The sequence below is a fragment of the Tenrec ecaudatus genome, chromosome 16 (assembly GCF_050624435.1).
Source record: "Tenrec ecaudatus isolate mTenEca1 chromosome 16, mTenEca1.hap1, whole genome shotgun sequence".
NCBI lineage: Eukaryota > Metazoa > Chordata > Mammalia > Afrosoricida > Tenrecidae > Tenrec > Tenrec ecaudatus.
The window spans coordinates 98,685,480-98,708,223 of NC_134545.1; the positions used below are offsets into that span (position 1 = coordinate 98,685,480).

General features: G+C 46.0%; 1 protein-coding gene across 1 annotated transcript in view; it reads left to right on the top strand.

The window, feature by feature from the left end:
- The first annotated feature begins 12,231 nt into the window (after positions 1 to 12,231).
- The window catches only part of TRUB1 (TruB pseudouridine synthase family member 1), a 28,618-nt gene continuing 18,105 nt past the window's right edge, over positions 12,232 to 22,744 (top strand). Inside the window, exons 1-4 of the mRNA XM_075535051.1 lie at positions 12,232 to 12,958; positions 14,473 to 14,571; positions 16,384 to 16,439; positions 20,834 to 20,915. Coding sequence (XP_075391166.1) covers positions 12,274 to 12,958; positions 14,473 to 14,571; positions 16,384 to 16,439; positions 20,834 to 20,915 — 922 coding nt within the window. The 5' untranslated portion in view covers positions 12,232 to 12,273. The remainder of the gene's footprint in view (positions 12,959 to 14,472; positions 14,572 to 16,383; positions 16,440 to 20,833; positions 20,916 to 22,744) is intronic.

Below are 22,744 nucleotides of genomic sequence, written 5' to 3' on the forward strand. Positions count from 1 at the left end.
AAATTGGCTTATTCATGAGTTCTCAGCCAAGTCATACATTTAAGGCATTGGTTATTGCAGCTGGTAATAAAATGCTACCACTGACAGAAAATGTGATTTTATAAAAGCTTTTAAAATGAAGCCTTTTCTCCCAAACCCTAGATGATGATATATTTAAGATTTCAGTGGCATGTGTCATTTCCTTATGCTCAGAGCTGTGCCCTCATCATGAAAACATCTTCTGCTCACAGTGACACCTTAACTGAAGTTGATAGGATTGATTTTCTGCTGGTTGGTGGCAAAAAGCTTGTATCCTTCATGGAAAAATTCAAGGAAACAACATGCATGCTGACCCTGCCCCCAGAGGCCAGTAGAGAGAGTCCCAGACTGCTCAGTTATCTGTCACTAAAGAAGCAGCAGTCAAGAAATCAGATGACGCATTGCATTGTATATATGTGCAGAAGACATCTTTATAGTGCCAAAAGCAAAGATATCACTCTGAGGACTAAACTCTGTGTCTAAACCAAGCCATGGTATTTGCAATCGCCTCATGTGAAAGCCGATCAAGGAATAAAGAAAACTGAAGGAAAATGAATGCCTTTGAATTATGGTGCCAGTGAAGAATACTGGCTATACCATGGACTGCCTTTAGAACAAACAAATCTACCCTGGGATAAGGATGGCAAAAATGCTCCTTACAAGCAAGGATGAGAAGACTTCATCTCATTTGGACGTGTAATCAGGAAGGGCCAGTACCCGGAGAAGAACAGCATACTTAGTATAGAGTCAGCGAAAAAAGAAGACCTTCAACAAAATGTATCGACACAGTGGCTCCAACAGGCAGCTCCAACCTAGCAATGATGATGTAGGAACAAGCAGCATTTCATTCTGTTGGACACAGGGTCACTATACGTCTGAACTAACTCAGTGGCAGCTAGCAGCACCAACAATAAAGAAGAGAACAGAGGCCAGGGGCAAATAAGCTCTAGGAATTTCTTCTCTCGGACTTCTAAAAGGGGAGACAGATTAATGGCTCAGGAAGTCATACTGCAAACACTATTTCGGTTAAGGTAGACTGACAAAGCCATGAAGTGGGGAGAGGAGGACGGAGGATGGCTACGAGCAGAAAAGAAAAGATCTCTCAAAAAAATGAGGCTGCCGTCAGGAGTTGTTGAGCCGATTGCTATCGCGGGAGCCAGATGTGTTCTTATCGTATTTTAGGGTGGGTTGGCTAGAGAAGCAAACCCACTGAAGTGTACACACACACACACACACACACACACACACACTTATCTCAAAGAAATGACTCCTGCAGTTGTAGAGACCGCAAGCTCCAAGCCCGTGTCAGATGATAGGATGGAGGTTTCTCCTTAATCAAGGATGTAAGGGTCGGCAAATCCAAGATTAATAAGTTAGATGGCAGGCTGCTGGCTGTGAAGTCAAATGAATCCAGTGTCAGTAGGTTAGACGGCAGATGGCTGCTGATTCCCAGGATCTAGATCCAGGGAAAAGCTAGGACTTTTTGCCAGCCACATTTATTGGACACTGACCACACCACTGAGGAAACTTCCTTTTGATTGATTTGGTGGCCACTAGCAGATCTCATCGTCGAAGTGATTCCATTTGATCAGATCTCATCATGAGGATTAACTACAGCATAACTGCCAAGCCACTGAGAATCACGACACAGCCGAATTGACAGACCGTCTTTAACTATCACACGTTGTTGTTTGTGGCTGCCACTTCTGACCCAGAGTGGCCCAATGGACAACAGAACGAAGCGTTGCCTGGTCTTGTGCCGTCTCCGCAGATGTGCTAATGTTAGAGCCCACTGTTGCACCACTGTGTCAATGCATCTCCTTGGGGGCTTCTTCATTTTCACTCTCATTTTCCTTTACCAAGCATGATGGCCTTTTCCAGGGACTGGTCTCTCCTGAGAACAAGTCCTAAGTTCGTGAGACCACCAAGTCTTCTAAGGAGCATTCCGACTATATAAAACTCCCAAACTGGTAGGAGTAGTATAATGTACTATAAATCCAACACTAAGCTTAGTGCCTTTGAGTTGATTCTAACTTAGTGACCCCAATACAGGATTTTCAAGACTGTAAATCTTTATCGAGGCAGACAGTCTCTTTGGTCTCCTATGCAATTGCTGGTGGCTTTGAACTGTCAACCTTCAGGTTAGCAACCCAGTGCCTATTCCACAGTGCCACTGTTAGATTTCTCGGGTGGTTTTTACCTCGGTTCTTGGCTTCCCACGAGAAGGAATTCATGCCGAGGCCTGATTTGTGGGCCAAGAGGGTTTTATAAAGGATAGAAGACATTTCAGGTGTTACAGTGAACTGAGCCCAGGCACCCACATGGCACATTGCACACCCACACGTGGCGGCCCCAGGCTAGAGAGAGAGACTGTGGCCTGTCCAAGAGGAAGACTGGAGCAGCTGGAAAAGAGGGTGGTCTCCAGGTTCCAGCCTTTTGGGGCCGGCGGCTAGGAGGCGTGGCCGACAGTACTGGTTGACCCTGTAGCTGAATTAAGCCCACCTATCCTAGATTGGGCCAATCCAAGTGTACCATCCACCCCTCCCTGTCTAGGGGCATGAGTTGGCGCATGCCCTTTAGCCTTTATCGGCTTCTCTAGGGGCCCCTTGGCATGGAGAGGAGCAACCCCTATCTAGCTACCTAACACCACCACTATGAAGTCATTTTAGGATTTTATTCCAAGCTTTTCTTTGGCTTCGATATTTTTCCATACTCAAGTCTAACCACAACATTTAGGAAATTTAGCCAGATAAACCTTGACTTAAAAAGAGAGAGAGAACATACTTCTATTTTATAACTTGGCCAAAACATTCAGATATTATTTAAATGGTGGCATAGATACTGAGTTAATGGATTAGGAGGAATTTATATAAATGTTCTCCAGGCGCCGCCACCCCCAATCAATCTTATCTTTAAAAACCTTTAAAATATTAAAAAGGAAGATCATGCTTTTCTAAATTCAATTAAGCAGTGATAGGAAAGGATGAAGCCTTCAGGAGTTTTGAGATAACAAATGACAGAGAAGTAAAACCAGCTCCTTCCAAGAGCCTCCAGGCACCAAATCACCCCACCCCCATCCCCAGCTCACCGCCATTGAGTCTATGCTGACTCATAGTGACCCCACAAGGACAGGGTTGAACTGAGAGGAGGCTGGAACTCTTTATGGGAGTAGAAACCCCGGTCTTTCACAGTGGAGGCTCAATAAAAGGCTTTTCATTCCACCTCCAAATGGAAAGCACCCATCTCCCCAGACACCAGCGTGAAACCCTTCTTTCAGTGGAGAGCAGTTCTGGAGGCTCAAAGACAAGGGGAGTCATGCTGTCCCCCCAGCTTAAGAGCCTGGATGGCCCAGCGGTTAAGGCATTCATTCGGCTGATACCTGGAGGGACAGCTAGCTCATCAGCTGAGGTGGGGAGGGAGGAGGCAGGAGGTGAATGATGTGCCAGTTGATTTCTGTAAAGATGGACGGCCCCGGCAACCCAATGGGGGGCTGTGGCAGTCTGTCTTAGAGGGTCGCTATGAGCAGGGAGGGACTCCCCAGGGGTGGGTTTGGTTTTTGGTTTTAGGATGTTGCAGATAGGTCGAACTCCTCAGCCACGATCATTTGTGCATCATCTTTGCAAAGTGAATATGGAAATGGCTTTGATTGTTCCAAACCCAGGGGCCCACTTCAAAATCTGACACGAACAGTACTCTCTCCATGCCGTTTGTGAATGACGATCTCATTGCAGCTGAGATCCGTGTCGGTGCGCTTCATTGTGCCCAACGCAGAGCGCGTCCGTGAGACGTATGTATTGTACCAACGAGCGCGCTCACGGATGTCGCATCGCAGCGATGTTGGATCGCAGCAACAGCCGCCCCACAACAAACCAATCCACTGTCACTTTGACAGCGTTAAAGGCTCAAACTGCCCTAGTCTCAGACAGTGAGCCTGGCGAACCGGATTCTGGCAGGTGCAGGTAGGTAAACATTTAATATCTTATCATTTGATCTCCGTTTTGACTCATTTTGGAGCTGTTTCAGTTAAAAAAAAATAAAGTGAGGGGAAATATACGTGGATTAAGCCCCTGGTGAATTCCCACCGACCGTGGGTCAGCGATGTGAGCAGCCTTGCTCGCATGCGCAATGCCTTGGAAAATGGAGAGTTGCAGATGCATGTAGGTCAGCGGTTCTCTACCTTCCTCATGCCGCGACCCTTTCATAAAGCTTCTCGCGTGGTGGTGACCCCCAAACATAAAATTATTTTCCTGGCTACGTCATCACTGTCATTTTGCTGCTGTCATGAATCGGGCGACCCCTGGGGGTGGGGGGAAGGGGTCGTGACCCACAGGTTGAGAACTGCTGAGATAGGTTAACCGTTAGCACCCTCTCACCTCCCTCTATGATCCATTTAAATTCATTCTAGTTTTTGCTATCTTCTGCTTTCTTTGCATTGAGATTTCCATCGATTTCACCTTGTTATTCTTGTTAGTTTGGGGTCTGTTTGATTTTGAATGTTTCTGTTTCGGAAATGCAGGACAGGTAAATCTATAGAGGCAGGAGTTGGACGGATGAATGGCTCCTTGGGGCCATGGCAGGGTGAGCTGGTAGAAAATGGGGAGCTCATAATGAGTACAAGAATGAAGACCATGTTCTCACACTGATTGGCGATGGTCTCCTTGAGGTAATGGAACTACTGAATTGTACAGTATGTGAATTATGTGCCAATAAAACTGTTGGAAAAAATATTCAAATTGACCATGTCCAGAGTAGTCTGTTCGGTTGTATTTGGAGTGTCCCTAACTTACATAGTCAGTTAGATGCTTATATTACTCACGCAATTAAATAAAATTTCAGTATTTCTAGTTGTATAGATCCATTTCCAATACGAATTTATTAAAGGCTCAGAATGTCCCTCGATAGCACTGACTGCATTGCAGGGAGTCAATTATGCTCTTTAAATGAACTGGGGAGAGTTGAGGAGTAATTTGGGTTTGAAGATCCATTGTCATGGTCACACAGAATTCACAGGTAACGGTCACAAGGATGGGATTTATTAGGGAATTTCACAGGCTACCAGCAGTCAGGATCAGAAAACAGTAAAGATGCAGTACTTCCTCTGCAGTGCCTCTTCCCCGTCATGCCAGCAGGCATGTTTCTCTCCAGAGCCGGCCAGAAAGCTCCTGTGGTGCTCAAACATGTTCAAAGGACACCGCCCTCTTCAAGCCAGCCTCTTGTCTGAAGGCACTCAGCTTTATGTCGTGGGGGTAGGGGATGCCCACTGCTCCTCATGGTCTTCTTGCTGTGACTTCTGACATCTACGCTGCTGCCATGGGGGTCTTGGGTACCTTTCATTCCTGGCTCTTCTTTCTGCTGACGGGGACTCTATCTGTGCATTTGAAATGGCTCATTTTGTACCTGGCTGAATGGCTAGCCTGGCCCGTCGCCAGACACCTTGTTTTAATTCCTTAGTGGCACTCTTAGCAGTGGGAAACCACCAGCTGCTCTTCAGGAAGACAAGGTTTTCGGCTCCTGTTCAAAGTTACAGTCTCAGAAACTCACAGTTCCCCCTGTCCCATAGGGTCGCTTCGAGTGGGAAATGACTCAGTGGCAGTGAGTGACTCAGGCATTTGGTGTGAGTAATAAAGCTCATGGATAGAAGAGCCATACCAAATCAACAGGAAACAATGGGACCCATGGTTCCGGGGGACGGGGGCATGGAAGAGGTTCTGGGGGTACAAGGGGGAGGTGAAGGTGGGTAAAAGGAAGTGGGTGTAAACCAACTCAGGGACAAGGGAACAACACGTGATCCAAAATTGATGACGAGGAGTGTGTAGGAGGCCTGGTGGGCTTGATCAAGGGCAATGTAACCGAGAGGAATTACTGACACCCAAATAAAGGCTGAGCATGATAGTGGGGCAAGAGGAAAGTAAAAGGAAATAGAGGAAAGAACTAAGAGGCAAAGGGCATTTATAGAGGTCTAAATACAGGCATGTACATATGTAAATATATTTATATATGACGATGGGGAAATAGATCTATGTACATATATGTATAGGTTTAGTATTAAGGGAGCAGATGGACATTGGGCCTCTACTCAAGTATGCCCTCAATGCAAGAACACTTTGTTCTATTGAACTGATAGTCAATGATGATCACCTTCCCGACACAATCACTGAAAACAAAGCAGGCACATAAGCAAATGTGGCGAAGAAAGCTGATGGTGCCTGGCTATCAAAAGATATGGCGTCTGGGGTCTTAAAAGCTTGAAGGTAAACAAGCAGCCATCTAGCTCAGAAGCAACAAAGCCCACATGAAAGAAGCACGCCAGCCTGTGTGATCACAAGGTGTCGAAGGGATCAGGTATCAGGCATCAAAGACTCAGAACCAAAAGTCATCATTGTGAATGAGGGGGAGTGTGGAGTGGAGACCCAAAATCCATCTGTAGGCAATTGGACATCCCCTAACAGAAGGGCTGTGGGGAGGAGATGAGTCAGTCAGGGTGCAGTATAGCACTGATGAAACATAAAACTTTCCTTAGTTTTTAATGCTCCAACTCCACTCCCCATCATGGCCCTAATTCTACCGTACAAATTTGGCTCCACCAGAGTATGTACATGTGTACAGATAAGAGCTGGAAACACAGGCAATCCAAGAGAGACAAACCCCTCAGGACCAATAATGAGAGTAGCCATACCAGGAGGAGAAGGGGGTTGTGGGGGAGAAAGGGAAAACTGATCACAATGATCTATCTATAACCCTCTCCCAGGGGGACAGACAACAGAAAAGTAGGTGAAGGGAGACATCAGTCAGTGTAAGACATTAAATAATAATAACAATTTATAAATTATCAAGGGTTCATGAGGGACACAGGGTGAGAGAGGGAAGGGGAAAATGAGAAGCTGATACCAAGGGCTCAAGTAGAAAGAAAATGTTAAAAAAAAAAAAAAGAAAATGTTTTTAAAATGATGATAGTAAGAAATGTACTTGACACAATGAATGGATGTATAGATTGTGATGAGTTGTACAAGCCCCTGATAAAATGTTTGTTTGTTTTTTTCAAAAAGAAAGAAACCATTGATTAGGGAACTGATCCCAATGATTGACACATAATCTAATCCCCACCCACCCTCAGGGGACGAACGACAGAAACTATGGGGGAAGGGAGACAGCGGACAGTGTAAGATATGAAAATAATGATAATTTATCAAGGGGTCACAAGGGTGGGGTGGGAAGAGGAGCTGATACCAAGGGCTCAATAGAAAGTAAATGTCTAGAGAAGAATGATGGCAACATGTACAAATACACTTGTTACAATTGAGATATGGATTGTTATAAGAGCTGGAACAGCACCCAATAAAATGATCTTTTAATAATTTAAAAAAAGACTGAAAAGAAACAAACAAACAAAAAAGAGCCATACCAAATAATTTCACTTCACCATAGACCCACCCCCGCTCCCAAGTCCCCGAACAGGGAGTAAGTACTTTTGTTTTACACATTGTAAAAGATAGCTATCATCTCAAGCCCTTCGACATTATGTCCCTTTCCCAGCTCTTTGCCTTTTAAGGAGCCCTGGTGGCATAACGACTACTCGTTGGGCTGTTATCTGCAAGGTCAGCTGTTCGAAACATCAACTTCTCTGAGGGGGAAAGACGGGCTTTCTACTCCTGCCAAGAGTTACAGTCTGGGAAGCCCACAGGCCAGTTCTCCCCTGCCCTAGAGGCCACTATGAGTCGGCATGGACTCGATGGCAGTGAGTTGAGTTGTCCTTTAAAATCTTTCCCTTGGCTTAACCTTGAACTCCCAGGATGCTGCAGTGAAGCAAAGGCAGGCTGAGGCGGAGCTGCTTCTTTTTGCTTATGAATGTGAAAATGTACATTCTTTTTTTATATAGAGAGAAAGGCTATGTGAGCTGGCCAATGAGTTGGCAGGTGAACTAGCTGTTCCTGCCAAATGAGTCAGCTGAGATGGGAACACTAATTTATTTGAATGGGCGAAGCCATAAGAAAGTACTGGCATAATCCAATGGAACAAAATGTCAAGAAAGTGTAGGTTGGGGTGGTGTGATTTAGCAAGCCTCGGAATGTTTCCATGTTCTTAATCAAGGCCCTTGCCTCTTGGATTCTTCTGCAAAAATGCAAATGATAGCCTAAGAGGAGGGATTCATTAAACTATTATCAGATGTTAAAAGTAGATGGAAATTGTGGTATTCAAACATTTGGCCTTAAAAACAGCAGTTTTTATTTGGTGCAACCTAATACATTCCTGCCTAGGCGCCCGCGTGGCAGAGTGGACTAAGTGCAGGCTTGCTAATGGAAAGGTCAATGGTTTGACTCCACCAGCTGCTCTGCAGGGGAAAGATGAGCCCGTCTACTTCCGTACAGATTTACAGCCTCTGAAGCCCACTGGCCCCCCCAAACAAATGCTCGCACAATCATTTTTATGAGCTTAGGCTTTTATAATAGACAACAAGAGTGGGCGACTTCCTTTTAGGAACTTCAGCTTGGCAGCCTGCAAAAACTCCCCCACAGATTTAATGAGAGCGTGGTGAACTGATTGAAATGGGGGAAGGCTGACAATATGGGAAGAAAGAGATGGATGTTGTATTTGAAACAACTGTTCACTCCAGTGTATAGTGAATGGATCAGACCTAGTTCAAGTGTACCCCATAATTGGAGTTTGAGGGCAGCTAAGCGGTATCACAAGGAGAAACAAAAACCCAAACCCACTGCCATCGAGTTGATTGGGACTCATGCTGAGCCAATATAGGGTTTCTGAGGCTGGACATCTTTACAGGAGCAAATAGCCTTCTCGTTCTCCTGAGGAGCCGCTGATGGGTTTGAACTCCCTACCTTGTGGTAGCAGTCACATGCTTACCTGACAGCACCACCCAGGGGCCCCAGGTAGACATTAGGATAGGAGATATGAATATCCGAGGGGGTAAGAAGAGAAGGTTGGTTGTAAGGAACTATGGGGAAGCACTGAAGACAAACTTTCTCTGCCTCATCGTACTCACAGAGCCATGTACTGTGTCTGGGAAAGGACATTTATTCGGTCCATTTACTTCGTCCTAAGCCAGTATCAGAACCCTTCTTGAGTTTCGTAGAGGAGGGAAGCACTTCTCGAGAGGGTCTGAAGCTGAAAGCAAGGCTCACGGCTTGCAATAAAGCCTTTGATATTAGCAACGCACTACAAAGAGATGCAATTCATAGAAGTATATGGAGCTTCAAAAAGCTGGTGGGAAAATTGAGTTAAAGGATGGTGGAACTTCTCAGTGAGCTCTTGAAATCCCCATGGTATTAAAAATGTTAAAATTGTTTAGCATTACCATGAAGGTGAGGCAAGGGCCTCTAAAGGACTTCCGAAGGAGCCCCTTGTTTGTCCCATGGCAGGGCTTCAAAGTCTATTTGGGGGATGTGAAGAACTTGTTTTCATTTACTTATTCCCAAATATTTATTTAAGTATTTTTCTATGTGCGGAAGAATCAATCCATTTGAATTATGGTGTTAGAAATGAATATTGAAAGTCAGAAGAACAAACAAATCTGTCTTTGAAGAAGCAGAGATAGAATGTGCTTTAGAAGCAAGGAGAGTTGTCCCGACCTGTGGGAACTTCAACGCGGACCCTGGAGGAGGGAGTGGGAATTGAGGAGACAAGAGACACGAGAAATGGAGAAAAGACAAGTAGCCTGATCAAGTCTCATTTATTGAGTGGAAAGTTACAGCTTATATAGGCCAGCAATGGGGCCACTTTGGTGATAGATCGCTCAAGGAGTTCAGGGGAGCGCGCCCTGCCCGTGATGTCAGTAAAGGCTTACAGTCTTCAACCAGGTACGTGGGGTGACGTCATGTTATGCAAATTAAGTGCAGGTGCTAGATATGTAAATAGGGCGAAGACAATCTTTTACCCAATCAAGGGGAAACAGGATATAGGTGCTTGAGCAAGAGACACATAACAAAATGTTCCCAAGTGAGAAACTGCGAAGCGAGCTGCTTCCTGTGAGTGGAAGGTCCCTATCTATTTTGGCAAAAACAAACTGTCAGCCCCTTCTCTAAAAGGAAACAGGCAGCACCAGTAAATGGCAAAATAGAAATTTACAAGGCTCGGGCAGAAAAGATCAAGGCTATGGCTGGGCCTCATGGCTCTCAACAGAGAGTGAAATTTCGTCTCAATTAATTTGGAAATGATATTCAAAGAGATTAGCCCCTGGAAAAGGACAGCCTGCTTGGTAAAGAGAGGGCCAGTGAGAAAAGGCAGACTCGTCAGAAGGTGGCTAGACAGAGTGGCTGCACCAATAGGGTCAAGCGTAGCAGCAGTCCTGGGGGGAGCGGGGGGTGCAGGACCAGGCAGGGCTTCCTTCTGTTGTAAACGGGTTGCACTGAGTCAGAACCAACCCTGTGGCACCTGACTACATCAATCTTCAGCAAAAGTTTACCTGCATGTGATATTGCAATGATATTGTTCTATAATCTGAACATTCTGTCCGGTCACTTTTCTTTGGAATGGGTGCAAATATGGATCTCTTCCTGTCAGTTGGCTAAATAGTTCTAAATTTCTCGGCATAGACGAGTGAGCGCTTCCAGTGGTCTCGGCGCTTCCGCAGCTGAAGACCATCTGGCAATGATTGGAGCAGTGCATTGAGAGGGAGCTGCCAGAGGTCCAGGTTGGATTCAGAGTAGAACATGGAAAAAATCATTGCTCAGGTCTGATTGTGTGTAGCCGAAAGCAGAGAAGCCAGAAAGATGTTTTATTATGTTTCATTGATTACACAAAAGCATTAGACAGTGTGGACCATAAAAAAATATGGATAGCCTGCAGAAGAACAGGAGTTCCAGAACACTTTCTTGTGCTCCTGTAGAATATGCACATGAATCATGAAGCTGTTGTGAAAACAGAACAAGGGCATATTTCATGGCTTAAAATCAAGGAAGATGTGTGTCAGGGTTGTACCCTCTCACAATACTTATTCCATTTCTATGCCGAGCGAATCAGCGAAGTAGAACTCAGCATCAAGATTGAAGGAAGGCTTATTAACAATCTCTGATAAGCAGCTAACACACCCTTGTTTGCTCAAAGTGAAGAGGACTTGAAGCAGTTGCTGATAAAGATCAAGGATTGCAGTCGTCAATGTGGATCACAACTTCAGGTAAATAAAACCCCAATACAACCGGACCTATAGTGACAGATCGTGATAAATGGAGAAAAGATGGAAGTTGCCAAAGATTTCATCAACAACCTGTGAGGTGTCCCTTAAAGAGCAAATGACTGATATGCTTGCTTGCTAAGGAAAACTTTGGACATTCCAGTGCCCTTAAAGGTGCCCCCAGAAAAAAGGCCTGACACAATTCTAAAAAAGCAAAACAAAACAAAGCAACCAGCCCATCATGGAAATCTCCTTAGAGCACAGTTCTTCTCTTATGCATCCGGGGTCCTCATGAGTCAGAATCTACTCCAGAGAAACTGGTATCTGCACAGGTACCAGTAGCCGGTAGGGTACAGAAAAGATCAAGTGAACAGATTCTTCGTTCCAGTAGCATTTACATTCAGAAATGTTTTAAATTTGAATTGTGAATTTGGGAGCATGAGACATTGAAAAGCGCAATGATTCTACACAAGTGACTACACAAATCTGTCTTTTCAGTTGTCTGTGCTTGAGCCCTGGTGGAGCCGTGATTATACGTTAGGCTGCTGTTTGGCTGCCAGCCAACTACTAACGTGAAGATTAGTTGTTCGAAATCCCCAGCCTCTTCTGGGGGAAAGACGAGGTTTTCTACTCCAGTAAATATAGTCTCAGAAACCCACAGGGGTTCTGTCCTGTCCGAAAGGGTTGCTATGAGTCGGATTCGAGTAGACGGCAAGGAGTTTTTGTTTCTGAGTGCTAGAATGCAGGTGCTCTTGGTTGTGGGGTGGGGGTAGGGGTACCTGTGAAGAGATTTCCCCGTCAAAAAATATACAAACTTGGTGTTCTGGTTGGTAGTTTTAAGATTGCAACCTCAAATGACCTGTGAGGCACCAAGCTAGGCTCAGCATGAAGCAAACAGGAATATAAGAAAAAAATTACTCCCATCAAATCCCTTAGGAGCCATGGCAACCCCTTGGACCGCTCCGAAAAATCCAGGACTACAACTCCCACAAGCCCCCGCGACGACCTCTTCCTCCAAAGCGCTTCGGTTTCTGGGAAGGAACAGGCGAGTAGGGGCAACGCTGGTCGCGCTCTCTTTGCGTCATCAGCGCGTGCCTCCGTGACTAAAGAGAGGACTAGGCCAAGGAAGTATGGCGGCTACCGAGGCAGTGATGGCGTCGTCGTCTTTGTCTTTGGAAAAAGACACAGCTGCAGTCCTTGAAAGTTCAGGAACAGCTGCAGCCACAGCTGCGATCTCGCCAGCGACGGCTGCAGCCGCGACGGCTGAGGCTGCGGCAGCTACAGCGTCGGCTGAAGCGGCCGCGTCTGAGACAGCGGCCGCGACGGCATCGGCCACGACGGCCCAAGCAGGGGCTGCGACGGCTGAAGCCGCGGCCGAGAGTGCGTCCGAAGCTTCGGCAGAGGTTGCGACCGAGACCCCGGCTTCCTCGGCGGAGGCTCCAACGGAGCTTGAGGCCACCTCGGCAGAAGCTGCGGCCGCCATCCCGGCCGCGTCGGCGGAGGCTGCGACCGCTACTCCGGCTGCTTCGGCGGAGGCTGCGACCGCTACTCCGGCCCCTTCTGCGGAGGGTGCGAACGCCACTCCGGCCGTCTCGGCGGAGGCTGCGACCAAGCCTGCGACTGAGGCTGCAGCCGCGACGGCTGCGGCTGAGGCAGCGCCTGCGACTGAAGCCGCTGCGGGATCGGACGCCGGTGACGCCAAGTCTGATATGGCTAATAGGCTGCTGTCCCTGAATGGCGTGTTCGCCGTGCACAAGCCCAAAGGGCCCACTTCAGCCGAGCTGCTGAACCGGCTCAAGGAAAAGCTGCTGGCAGGTACTGAGGCCTGGGAGGGGACCAGGCCCAGACCCCGCTGCCAAGGGAAGGTCGCAGAGAGCGTGTGAGCCCTTTGCGACGCTGCTGGCTCCAGAGCTGCACTTAGGGGAAGGGAGAGTCACCACTGGACTGTGTGGACCCAAACCTGGGGCATCTCGGCCCCGGCCCGGCCCTTTGGGAACTCCCGTCGCCTAGCTGGCAGTTGGTCTCCAGGGGCGGAAAAACACTCCACAAGTTGGCCGACCGACTGGTATTCTGTAATCTGATCTCTCAGGAGCCTTTAGCTTGTTGCACACGCAGGAACTGCACCGAGAGGAAGTACTGATTCAGTGCCCCTGAAGCTGCGCTCTTAAAAACAGATTGAATGTACAGATAACTGTTTAGGTAGCCAAGACTTTTAACAGTCTTTATCTCCTTTTAGTGGGCGTAATTATCTCCTTTTAGTCGCTTGTGTAAATGCAGATCACCAACTCCCAGAGAGTGATCCTAGAGATCTAGGCTCTTTGGAGGAAACTGCATTCCTAAAGCAGATGCCCCAGGTGATAGTGGTATCGAGTAGGCCACAGTTTGAGGAACACAGAAACAACTTCTCCTTTGGCTCTTCATATACCGTGAGAGAAAACTAGAAAAACCCAAACGGGCAGTTCATCAGCCCAGTAGATCATTTCCTTTCAGACAGAAGCATGAAGAAACCCTAGGTTTACTGAGCACCTACTAAGCCAGGCCTGTGATTAGCCCATAAAGACATGGATGTGAAAGTTCTGATCCCATTATTAGACTCAGCCTAGTATTACAGCCTATGATGTTTTCAAAACTAACCTTTTGCCCAGAACAGTGTAAAAAGTTCGTTATGTACAGATGTAACTCTTGAGCTATTCAGCCACCCTGTCCAAGGCTCCTGACTTCTTACATGGCCCCAGGGCAAACCACACCCACCCACACACCACACACACAAGCCAAACCGGGTAATTACTTCTAAGCCAGACCCAGTGCCCCACGAGTTGATGTGATTCATGGCAATCTCACATGCTCCACACGGTTTTCTTGGCTGGGGCAAATGGCTTAATGCTCTAGGTGGTAACCTAAAGGCTGCGGATTTGAACCCACGATGAGGTTTCCTGGAGATGCAATCCTGAAGAGTTGCGGCAGAAAGGTTGCAGCCTTGAACTTATGGAGCAGTTCTAGTCTGCTGTAATGAGATTGCCATGCATTGGATAATCCTTGAGGTCTGCCGATGGTCTCTTTAATGCACCGAACTTCAGATGGCTGCAGACTGCCAGCACAATTTGTTTACCCATTAAAAAATGTTTTTTTTTCTCTTAGAAAATTAATTCCGGTGTCTTGGCAACTGTTTTGGGGGATACCACACCTTGGTAAATGTTAGCATACCTTCATGTTTAGTTTGCAGAATGCTTTTTCTTTGTTGTGACTAATCCACCCTTCATTTTAAGTTTTTGATGAGCCTATTTACTTGATTTAGGGTAATTTTTTGTTTTTTCAAATTACTCTTTTAGAAGCTGGAATGCCGCTTCCAAAATGCAACAAGAGGAAAAAGCAGACATTCAAAATTGGGCATGGAGGGACCCTAGACAGTGCAGCCAAAGGAGTTTTGGGTAAGAGATGAATGGAAGCACCTGTAACTGCCATGTAATATTAGGAAGCTGCTGAAAACAGATAAAGACTGGCCCAAACCATGCTGTTTTCAGTCCACTGTGAATGATCACCTACTAATTGATGTCACCATTGTTTTAATGGTTCAAGATGCACACGCCTTACAGAAATCATTGTATTTATTTATGGCTGAGATTTTAGACTCCCACCAACAAGTCCATAGTGATGTTATAGAACAGGGTAGAACTGCCCTTTTGGGTTTCCCAGGTTGTAACTGTAGGAACAAGACAGCCCGATTGTTCTTCCATGGAGCACTTGATGGGTCCAAACTGTTGACCTTGTGGTTAGCGCCCCAACACACAGTGCCCAACACAGTGCTCCTGGCTCTGTGTGACGAGGGCTTTGCTGTGGTGGTGGAGTGGTTTCACATTGGGCTGCTAACTGCAAGGTCAGCAGTCTGAAACCACTAGCCAATCTGCAGGAGAAAGATGGGACTTTCTACTCCTGTGAAGAGTTGGTTTCAGGCACCTAGAGCAGCAGGTCTGCCCTGTCCTATAAGGTCGCTGTGGCAGTGAGTTGTTCAGTGAGGTCTTCCTTTGTAAGAGATTATAATTGTTGAAAAAAATTAGAAATAATGTTTTTCCCTCTAAGTTTTTATTTAGCCCATGTTGGCAAGAAGAAATATCTTTATTTGAGCTGAAATAGGATTATTTTCATTTTATTAAATGTGCTCACCACGATTACTAGTAAAACCCACATGATGGCAATGGTTACAAATACTGATGGAAATTCTGTTCGATTGTCATTCATTTTTCCGTGTTTCTTGTGATTTTGAGCTGTGATGGTGGTATATTTTCTTTTACTCAACTGAGGGGCTCTCGTGGTGTACTGATTAAATGCTGGGCTGCCAACCCCCCAAGGTCTGGAACGTGAATCCATCAGCCTTTCTCAGGGAGAACAGAGGGGCTTCCACTCCCATAAAGAGCTTCCATGTAGAATCTCCCAGGGCACTTCTACCCTGTCCTGTTATAGGTCGGCATAGACTTGAAGACAGCGAACTCTTTTTTTATACCCAGCTGTATTCATTGATGACAGTACTCCCGTTTTTATTTTAAATTGCCTGCTGTTAAATGAAGAAGTGATTGTTTTCTCCCAACCAAACCAGACGGAAGGTGCTGAAGGGGACTGAATCTTTGAAACTGAAGAGACACATGGGCCAGGGCTTTTACTTTATACTTGGTTTATCTTGGCATAAAGAAATTCTCCCTACTTCCACTTTTTCCTGGCTGGGTCCATGTATTAGTTTGAGGCATTCTCTTTCTTGATTGGGCGGTGGTGGGCACGCAGTCTCTGTGCACGGCGCATTAGCGTGGTGATGACGTGCGTGTAAGGCGCTCTGTCAGACCAGCGGGTAAACTGCCGCGCACTTTGCAGCGCGTGCATCTGGAGGTGCTTCTGAAACTCTCCATTGTCTAAGCGACCGGGCTGAGGTTTCTACCTTTTTTCCAAAATGATACATTTTATTCATGTTGGGAAAAATGCCTTTACTTGAGATTAAAGAGAAACGATTTAATTTAGTTTAGCACATTGAGAAAGAACAAAATGCCTCTTTCCCCTACTTTCCCTTTCCAGATTTCTTTGTTGTCTGGTAAGTTCAACTGATTGGAGTAACAGAAATTCTAAAACTAAGTTAAGAAAAATGCTCTTTCTAGCCTCACATATATGCCAAGGAATTAAGATTTTTATAATGTAGATATGTTTAAGACTGTTCATAAAACAAAGTGCCCTAAATATTTTTTTCCTTTGATTTGTAGTGGTTGGAGTTGGAAGGGGCACAAAAATGTTGACCAATATGCTGTCAGGGACCAAGGTAAGAATATAAGTGGTTTTGTTTTATTTTTATAAGGTTATTATTTTTCTTAATTTTTGAAAATGGTCTTTATGACCTAGATGTAGATTTTAAGTCATTTAAAAAATAAACCACGTCATATTCATGAACAAGTTTCATGACTCTAGAATATTAATTACAATATCGAACATCCTGACATCTAGATTAAAAATAGGAGGGAGCTTCAAAAATTTCATGGAAAAATCTTGTCTTTCTGTTGTGAGTTGGTTGAAGGAACGCACTGCTGGACTTTGGGGCTTGGGATCACATTCTCTAAGGACATCAAGATCAGTTGGTATAACATTGATAACTGTCTGTCACTCGTTGTCTGGAGGAAAGTGATGGATGGACTAGTGGACCCTGGAAACATCAATCCTGCAGACTAGAAGAACTAGATGGTCCCCTCCCCCCGGCTACCACCATCAAGTGCTCTAAAAGAATCACTAGGTCCTTGATAGAGGGGGAGAAAATGTGTAGCAAAACTCAAAATCATTGAGGCCCACTGGTTGAATAGACACACACTGGTAGAGCCAGTGGTTCACCATAAATGACCGTTCATTTTAAGACCCCAAAGTAGGATCGAGAGCAGTAGTTCTCAACCTTCCTAATGACGCGGCCCTTTAATACAGTTCCTCGTGGGTTGTTTTTTTTTTTCAGTTCCTTGTGCTGTGGTGACCCCCCCAACCATAAAATTATTTTCGTTGCTACTTCTTAACTGTCACTTTGCTAATGTTATGAATTGGGCCATCCTTGTGAAAGGGTTGTTCGACCCCCAAAGGGGTTGTGACCCACAGGTTGAGAACCGCTGATGTAGAACTTTGTGGGCTACTTTATGCCAACTCATCTTGATGTCCTCTGAGAATGTGGTCCCAACCCCCTCATTCCAAAGCCCCATTCCATTAAGGTATTTCATTATATTTAAGAATTGTGGATAACTTTACTACCTGCATGCTTCCACCACATTCGTGAATACGTTCGCCACAAAGGTAATCATCTATGTACAGATACCTCCTCCAAAATCTGTACGTTCACGAGTGGACTCCCACTGTCCCACACAGCCTGTGGCTCTCTTCATGATTGGACTTAGACGGCCGTTGGTGCAGGGTTGTGTACGGAACACTATTGACTTCTATTGCCGTTTCGTTCTATTCACCTCTAGTGTCTCCCTGCCCGCTGATGCTGACTTCCTTCTGTTGGATACTGTGTTCCCTCTCACCTAGGTTAACCTATCAGCCCTCTAGCCAGTAATTTACCTTCCTGTTCCTTCTCATCCCTTGTCCTTTTGGGGGGTGGAAACCTTTTCTTGACTTTTCCAGTAGTGCCTCATACGGAATTTCCCCTTGTTTTCCTATAAGCGTTGTAAAGCCCCCTCACACTAAGACTGGAACGCGCTCGCTGCCATCGAGCAGCTACCGGATGAAGACTAGAACGTCTGAAGCAAAAGCTCTGCTCTGCCCATTTAAACGTTTTTTTCAATTTAATCATATTTCAAAAGGCACTTGTTAAATGGCTAATGGTCAGTAGCTGCTGTCGAGTTGACATCAGTTTTCACTGACTGACTTGGAAGTGGAGCCCCACGCCTTTTTCCTAGCCTGTCTTCATGTGAAAGTCCCATCCCTCCCCTCCCCCACCCCAGACCTCTCCAGCACTGACAGCAGAGTGGCGGCTGTGCTTGAGGCACATGGACTTGGGCTTGAACCTGGGTCTCCAGCATGAAATGTGAGACTGTCACTGTCCTCACTGGGCTGGGCTGGGCTGGGGGAGAACTTGTTGGGTATTTAAAGAGTGGAGCTACTTTAAACTGGTTGGCTGTATTTTCCATCTCTGAGAGTAATCTTGGCTAGAAAAGAAAGGTTTTTAAGGTGTTGGAGAAGAGAGGTCCTGCAGAGGCAGGAGAAATGATAGGCTTGTACACTGATGCGGGGTCAGAGGGCCGCCCTCAGCATGGCAGAAGGAGTGTTGAAGTAGAAACCAAGATGGCACACTGGTCGTCCTTTGGGATCTGTTTGTCCTCAGGAAAACCTCCTTGGTCTGTTGCAACTGCTAAAGAGAGCATCTGTATTCTGATAGCAGCTGGGTGCTGACTGTGATAGTTAGGAGCCGTGATCAAAGATTAATGTACCAACCAGTAGAAAGAATTTCAGCAAGTTCCCGGGATAAAACTTCCACTTATTAAACCCTTGCTTTTAAATGGGATGTAAGTTGGTAAAGTTACCAAATTCTGTCTAAATGGTTTCTTCTAAAAAAAACTGGTAAAAGGCCATTTACAAAATTTTCTAATTCATTGTAGATGAATTGATGACTTTTGTAAAATAGAATTATTTTATAATGTCAAATTGCTAGATAGTTTTTAAACACTCTGCCTTAAGCATTTTAAGAATCTGTCCTGCGGACAGGTCTGGCGTGGACACCACTCTGCGTGGCAGTGATCGAACTGAAGTTTCTTGCATATCAAGCTCGAGCACATGTCAACCTGTGGCGTTGCCATCTCAGTTCTTCGTGGGCATAAGAAGTCCTCCTCAGGAAGAGCTCTAAGTGCCTCGTGTATATAAGTGATTAAAAAAACCAGAGTGGCTTGCTCTGCAATCTTTAATCTTGGCGATGAACAAGATAATAAAGTACAAAAGTTTTATTAGAATGGAAGAGTTTGTTGTATAGTAAATTTGTACTTGTGTTTAAATAAAGTGTAGAATCTGTCTCAGGCATAACATTTTACCAGACACTTAATAGTTGGTTCTTAACCCCCAAATCTAAACAGTGGTTGCTTTGCTGTAGGATTATGGGTGATTTTCGTTTTTCCTATTATTATTTGTGATTGTCTTTGCAATGAACTTTTATAGTGGCACTTTTATAGTAATACCAAAAGATACATGTATGTTAAGGAATATTTGTGGTTTTCCCCCAATTACAAATTATATGTTGACTTCACTGCAATATTCATTCTATACTTAAACAATCCCCGCTGTCCAGCACACGTGCGCACGCACACACACACACAATATATTTGAAAGTTTTATAAAGTATGATGACTGAAACTGTACATGCACCATTCATTGACTTTGGTTTCAGTTTAATTTGTCACAAATTATTTTGTCAACTGGAAAACTGAATGTCAAGCCATAAACTCGCTGATTCTCAGTTGACGGTAGGGCCTAAATAGAAAATTCCAGGTGCAGCTTGTTACAGAAACCCAGTTCTAGGGACTGCACATTTCACAGATTGATGCCCGGGGTATGTGAGCAGGGTGTATGGTGAAGACTCCATTTTTAGCAAAAGCAGCTTTTAAAGTTCATGAATATTGTTTGTCGATTTGCTTTTAGCCCTGGAAAGAATCGTGGGCTTGAGTGAGCACTGGAGTACTGGAAGGCTTGCCGAGGTTCCTGGGAACAACTTGGAGTAGGCGGTACTGTTGCCTGCGCCAGCTGACTCCTGGCGGCCCCATGCGTGCAGAATAGCACTTCTCTGTACGGGTCCCATGAGTGTACCGAGGCCAGGCGCCGTGGGTTGGTTGGAACAAGATTGAAGTGAGCTTTTCTTAACACGGCTGATGGTAAAGGCAAAGATCCGAGCGCGTCTTGGGGCATCTCTGTCCCGTAGGAACCCGGCACGAGCAGCCGAGCCCGTGTCTGTGAACCAGATAGACGCTTTCATTCTCTTTGTTAATTAAATGACAGGAGTGAGACGAGGCCCGGTGCCGCTCGTTCTAACGTGTGCTCCTTCTCGTGAGGCACTGTTTTTCCATTTTGAGATAGACAGTGGTTCTGTGCTACACGTTGAAGGTGATGCCCTCAGAGAGCACTTCAGGATGTAAGATGGCTGCGTGTTGGAGGAAGTGACTTTCCCCTGCAGGGCTGAAGCAGCGTGGGTCTCTGCCGAGGAAGCCGCTGGAGGGGCTGGTGTGCTCCCCCCTGCAGCTCTGCATCTGTACCCTTTCTCCCTCTTCAGCGTGGGGTGGAATGCACGGCACAGCACTTAACCCAGCCGTCAGTGACTTCGTACGAGTCATGCCACATGGACTCCCTCTCCTATGACCTCGAGTTGTGTGTGGTTTAAGAATGTGAGGGTGGCTATGTGGAAGGTTATTGTATCCTTGTTTTCTTCTATAAGCAAAACTAGAACTGGTTTTAGAAGATTTATATAAAGTATCAATCAGTCCTTGTAATCCACAATTATCAATAAAATCTGGCATTCTTTCATGTGGCTAGTGTGGGCAGTGTCTGTATGTTCCTCACTTTCATCATTACTTCCTGCATATCAAAAACAAACAATGGGTGTCTCTTATTTGTTTTTTGCCTTCATTTTTATAATATGCTGATTATACTAGCAAAATTTCTATATCCACGTTGCTAATTTTCTCCTTGGCTGTTTTCTTCTAGAGGTATATAGCCATTGGAGAACTTGGGAAGGCCACTGATACGCTAGACTCGACCGGGAAAGTCACGGAAGAAAAGCCTTACGGTATGAAGTTGATCTCACGGAGTCTTCCTTCCTAACCCTCCGCGACGCGTTCTGTGCATTGAGAGTCTGAAAACCTTCTCACTCCCTCCTGCCTCTAACCCGGGAAGCTTTAGTTTTGTCTTTCTTTTTGGGTCTCGGGTCGGGATATTGGAAGACTTGTTCTTTTGTGTCAGGGCTCCTTCGTCGACCTGTTTGTAAGGCTCATCCAGTTTGGAACATAAAGTCTCTGTGCGGCAGAATTGACTTGTTGGCAGTTGGTTTGGTTTTGTGATGCTATTTCTTCTCGTGGCTGGATGCTCTTCCTTTATGTAGCTCACTGTGTCCCTTTGCCCGTTGGTCGGGATGGGGGTGGTTTTCCCTCTAGGCTACAGTGAACAGTGCTGCTGGGACGGTTCCGCGCCCGTCGTTTCTTCGGGTCTAGACCACGGAGCGGGTTGCTGGGCCGGCGGACAGCTCTCTCTCGTCCTTTTCAAGGAGCCATCACCACATTACTGGCCATAATCTCGGCATCTCCGAATGTCCCACCAGCAGAGGGTCTCAGTTTCTCCACTTGCTTGCCAACCTTACTTTCCTTAAAAAAAAAAGAAAAAATTATGGCTGTCTGGTTGGTGTGATGTGTCTTGTCGTTTTGATTTGCATTTTTCCATCTTCATGTGCTCATTGGCCATTTGTATATCTTTGGAAAAATACTTATTCAGGTCCTTTCCGTGTTTTTATTAGGAGGCCGTGGTGGTGAACAGTGTGAGGGAGGCCATGTCGTCGGACCTCCTCCAGCTTCCTTATTGCCCTGAGCGAGGGAGCAGGGTGCAGATCCCTCCATCCTTTACCTGTTCTGATACCACCCGTGCCTCCCAAGTCACTACCTCTCTGCTGAGCTCCATAGTTCATTGCAGTGACCACAGACTGTAGCTCAGAGTAGCGCTACCTTTTGCTTACAATATTCACCATACGGGCTTCCTCAGGGAAGCTAATAGGTTACCACAAGTCAAGATCGGTAAGCAGTAAAGATACAGCAGCTGTTGGTTCACAGCAACATCTCTTCTCCCAGCAACCAAGTTTCGTTCAAGTCGTCAGCCTCTTAGCCACACGGTCCCTTGGCTTCTGCCTCTGTGAGCCAGCAAGCCAGCCCTCCTGACACACTGTCTCACTGTCCCACAATTTGGGCCAGATGAGAAGCTACCCACAGCTTAGCTTCTGCTTCTCCGAGTCTCTTTGCCAGTCTCTGATGCATCCAGTCTCATTGTCTTCTGCCATTTCAGACACACATCTTGGACTTGCTCTTCCAAATGGTCCTGGGATTTTCCTTTGTGTTCAGGTGACTCTCATACAGAAAAGGCTTTGATGGGTTTTTGTTTTGTTTTGTTCCCCCCCCCCCCCCCCCCCCCGTCTTGTCTGTTAGTCAATCATACCCCCAAGGATGGCATCTTAAGTCTCACCCTTTAGTAAAATAGTCGGAAAGATGCCCTCAAGGAAACAAAGAATGTGTACTTGAACCCTGTAACAACTGCCCAAGTGGGAAGAGAGTCCTGAATTCTACTTACAGCACATAAGCGAGTGCATGTTGACAGCCTGCATCTCAGGTGCAGCAAGTAAATGCCCAGCTGCAAGTGGAAGGTTGGACATTCAAACCCATTAGCTGCAGGCTGGAGAAAACCTAGTGCTGCCCTGATCCACAGGGCGATAGGAGTTAAATCAACACAGTGACCCGGATCGGCCCCTTCTTTTTAAAATGTGTGCGGCAGACTGGGCTCCCCCTGCACCATTTCCACACAGACTGTCAGTCAGTGCTCCATTCAGCTCAGTGCGTCAGCGTCCTAACTGCTCGTTCC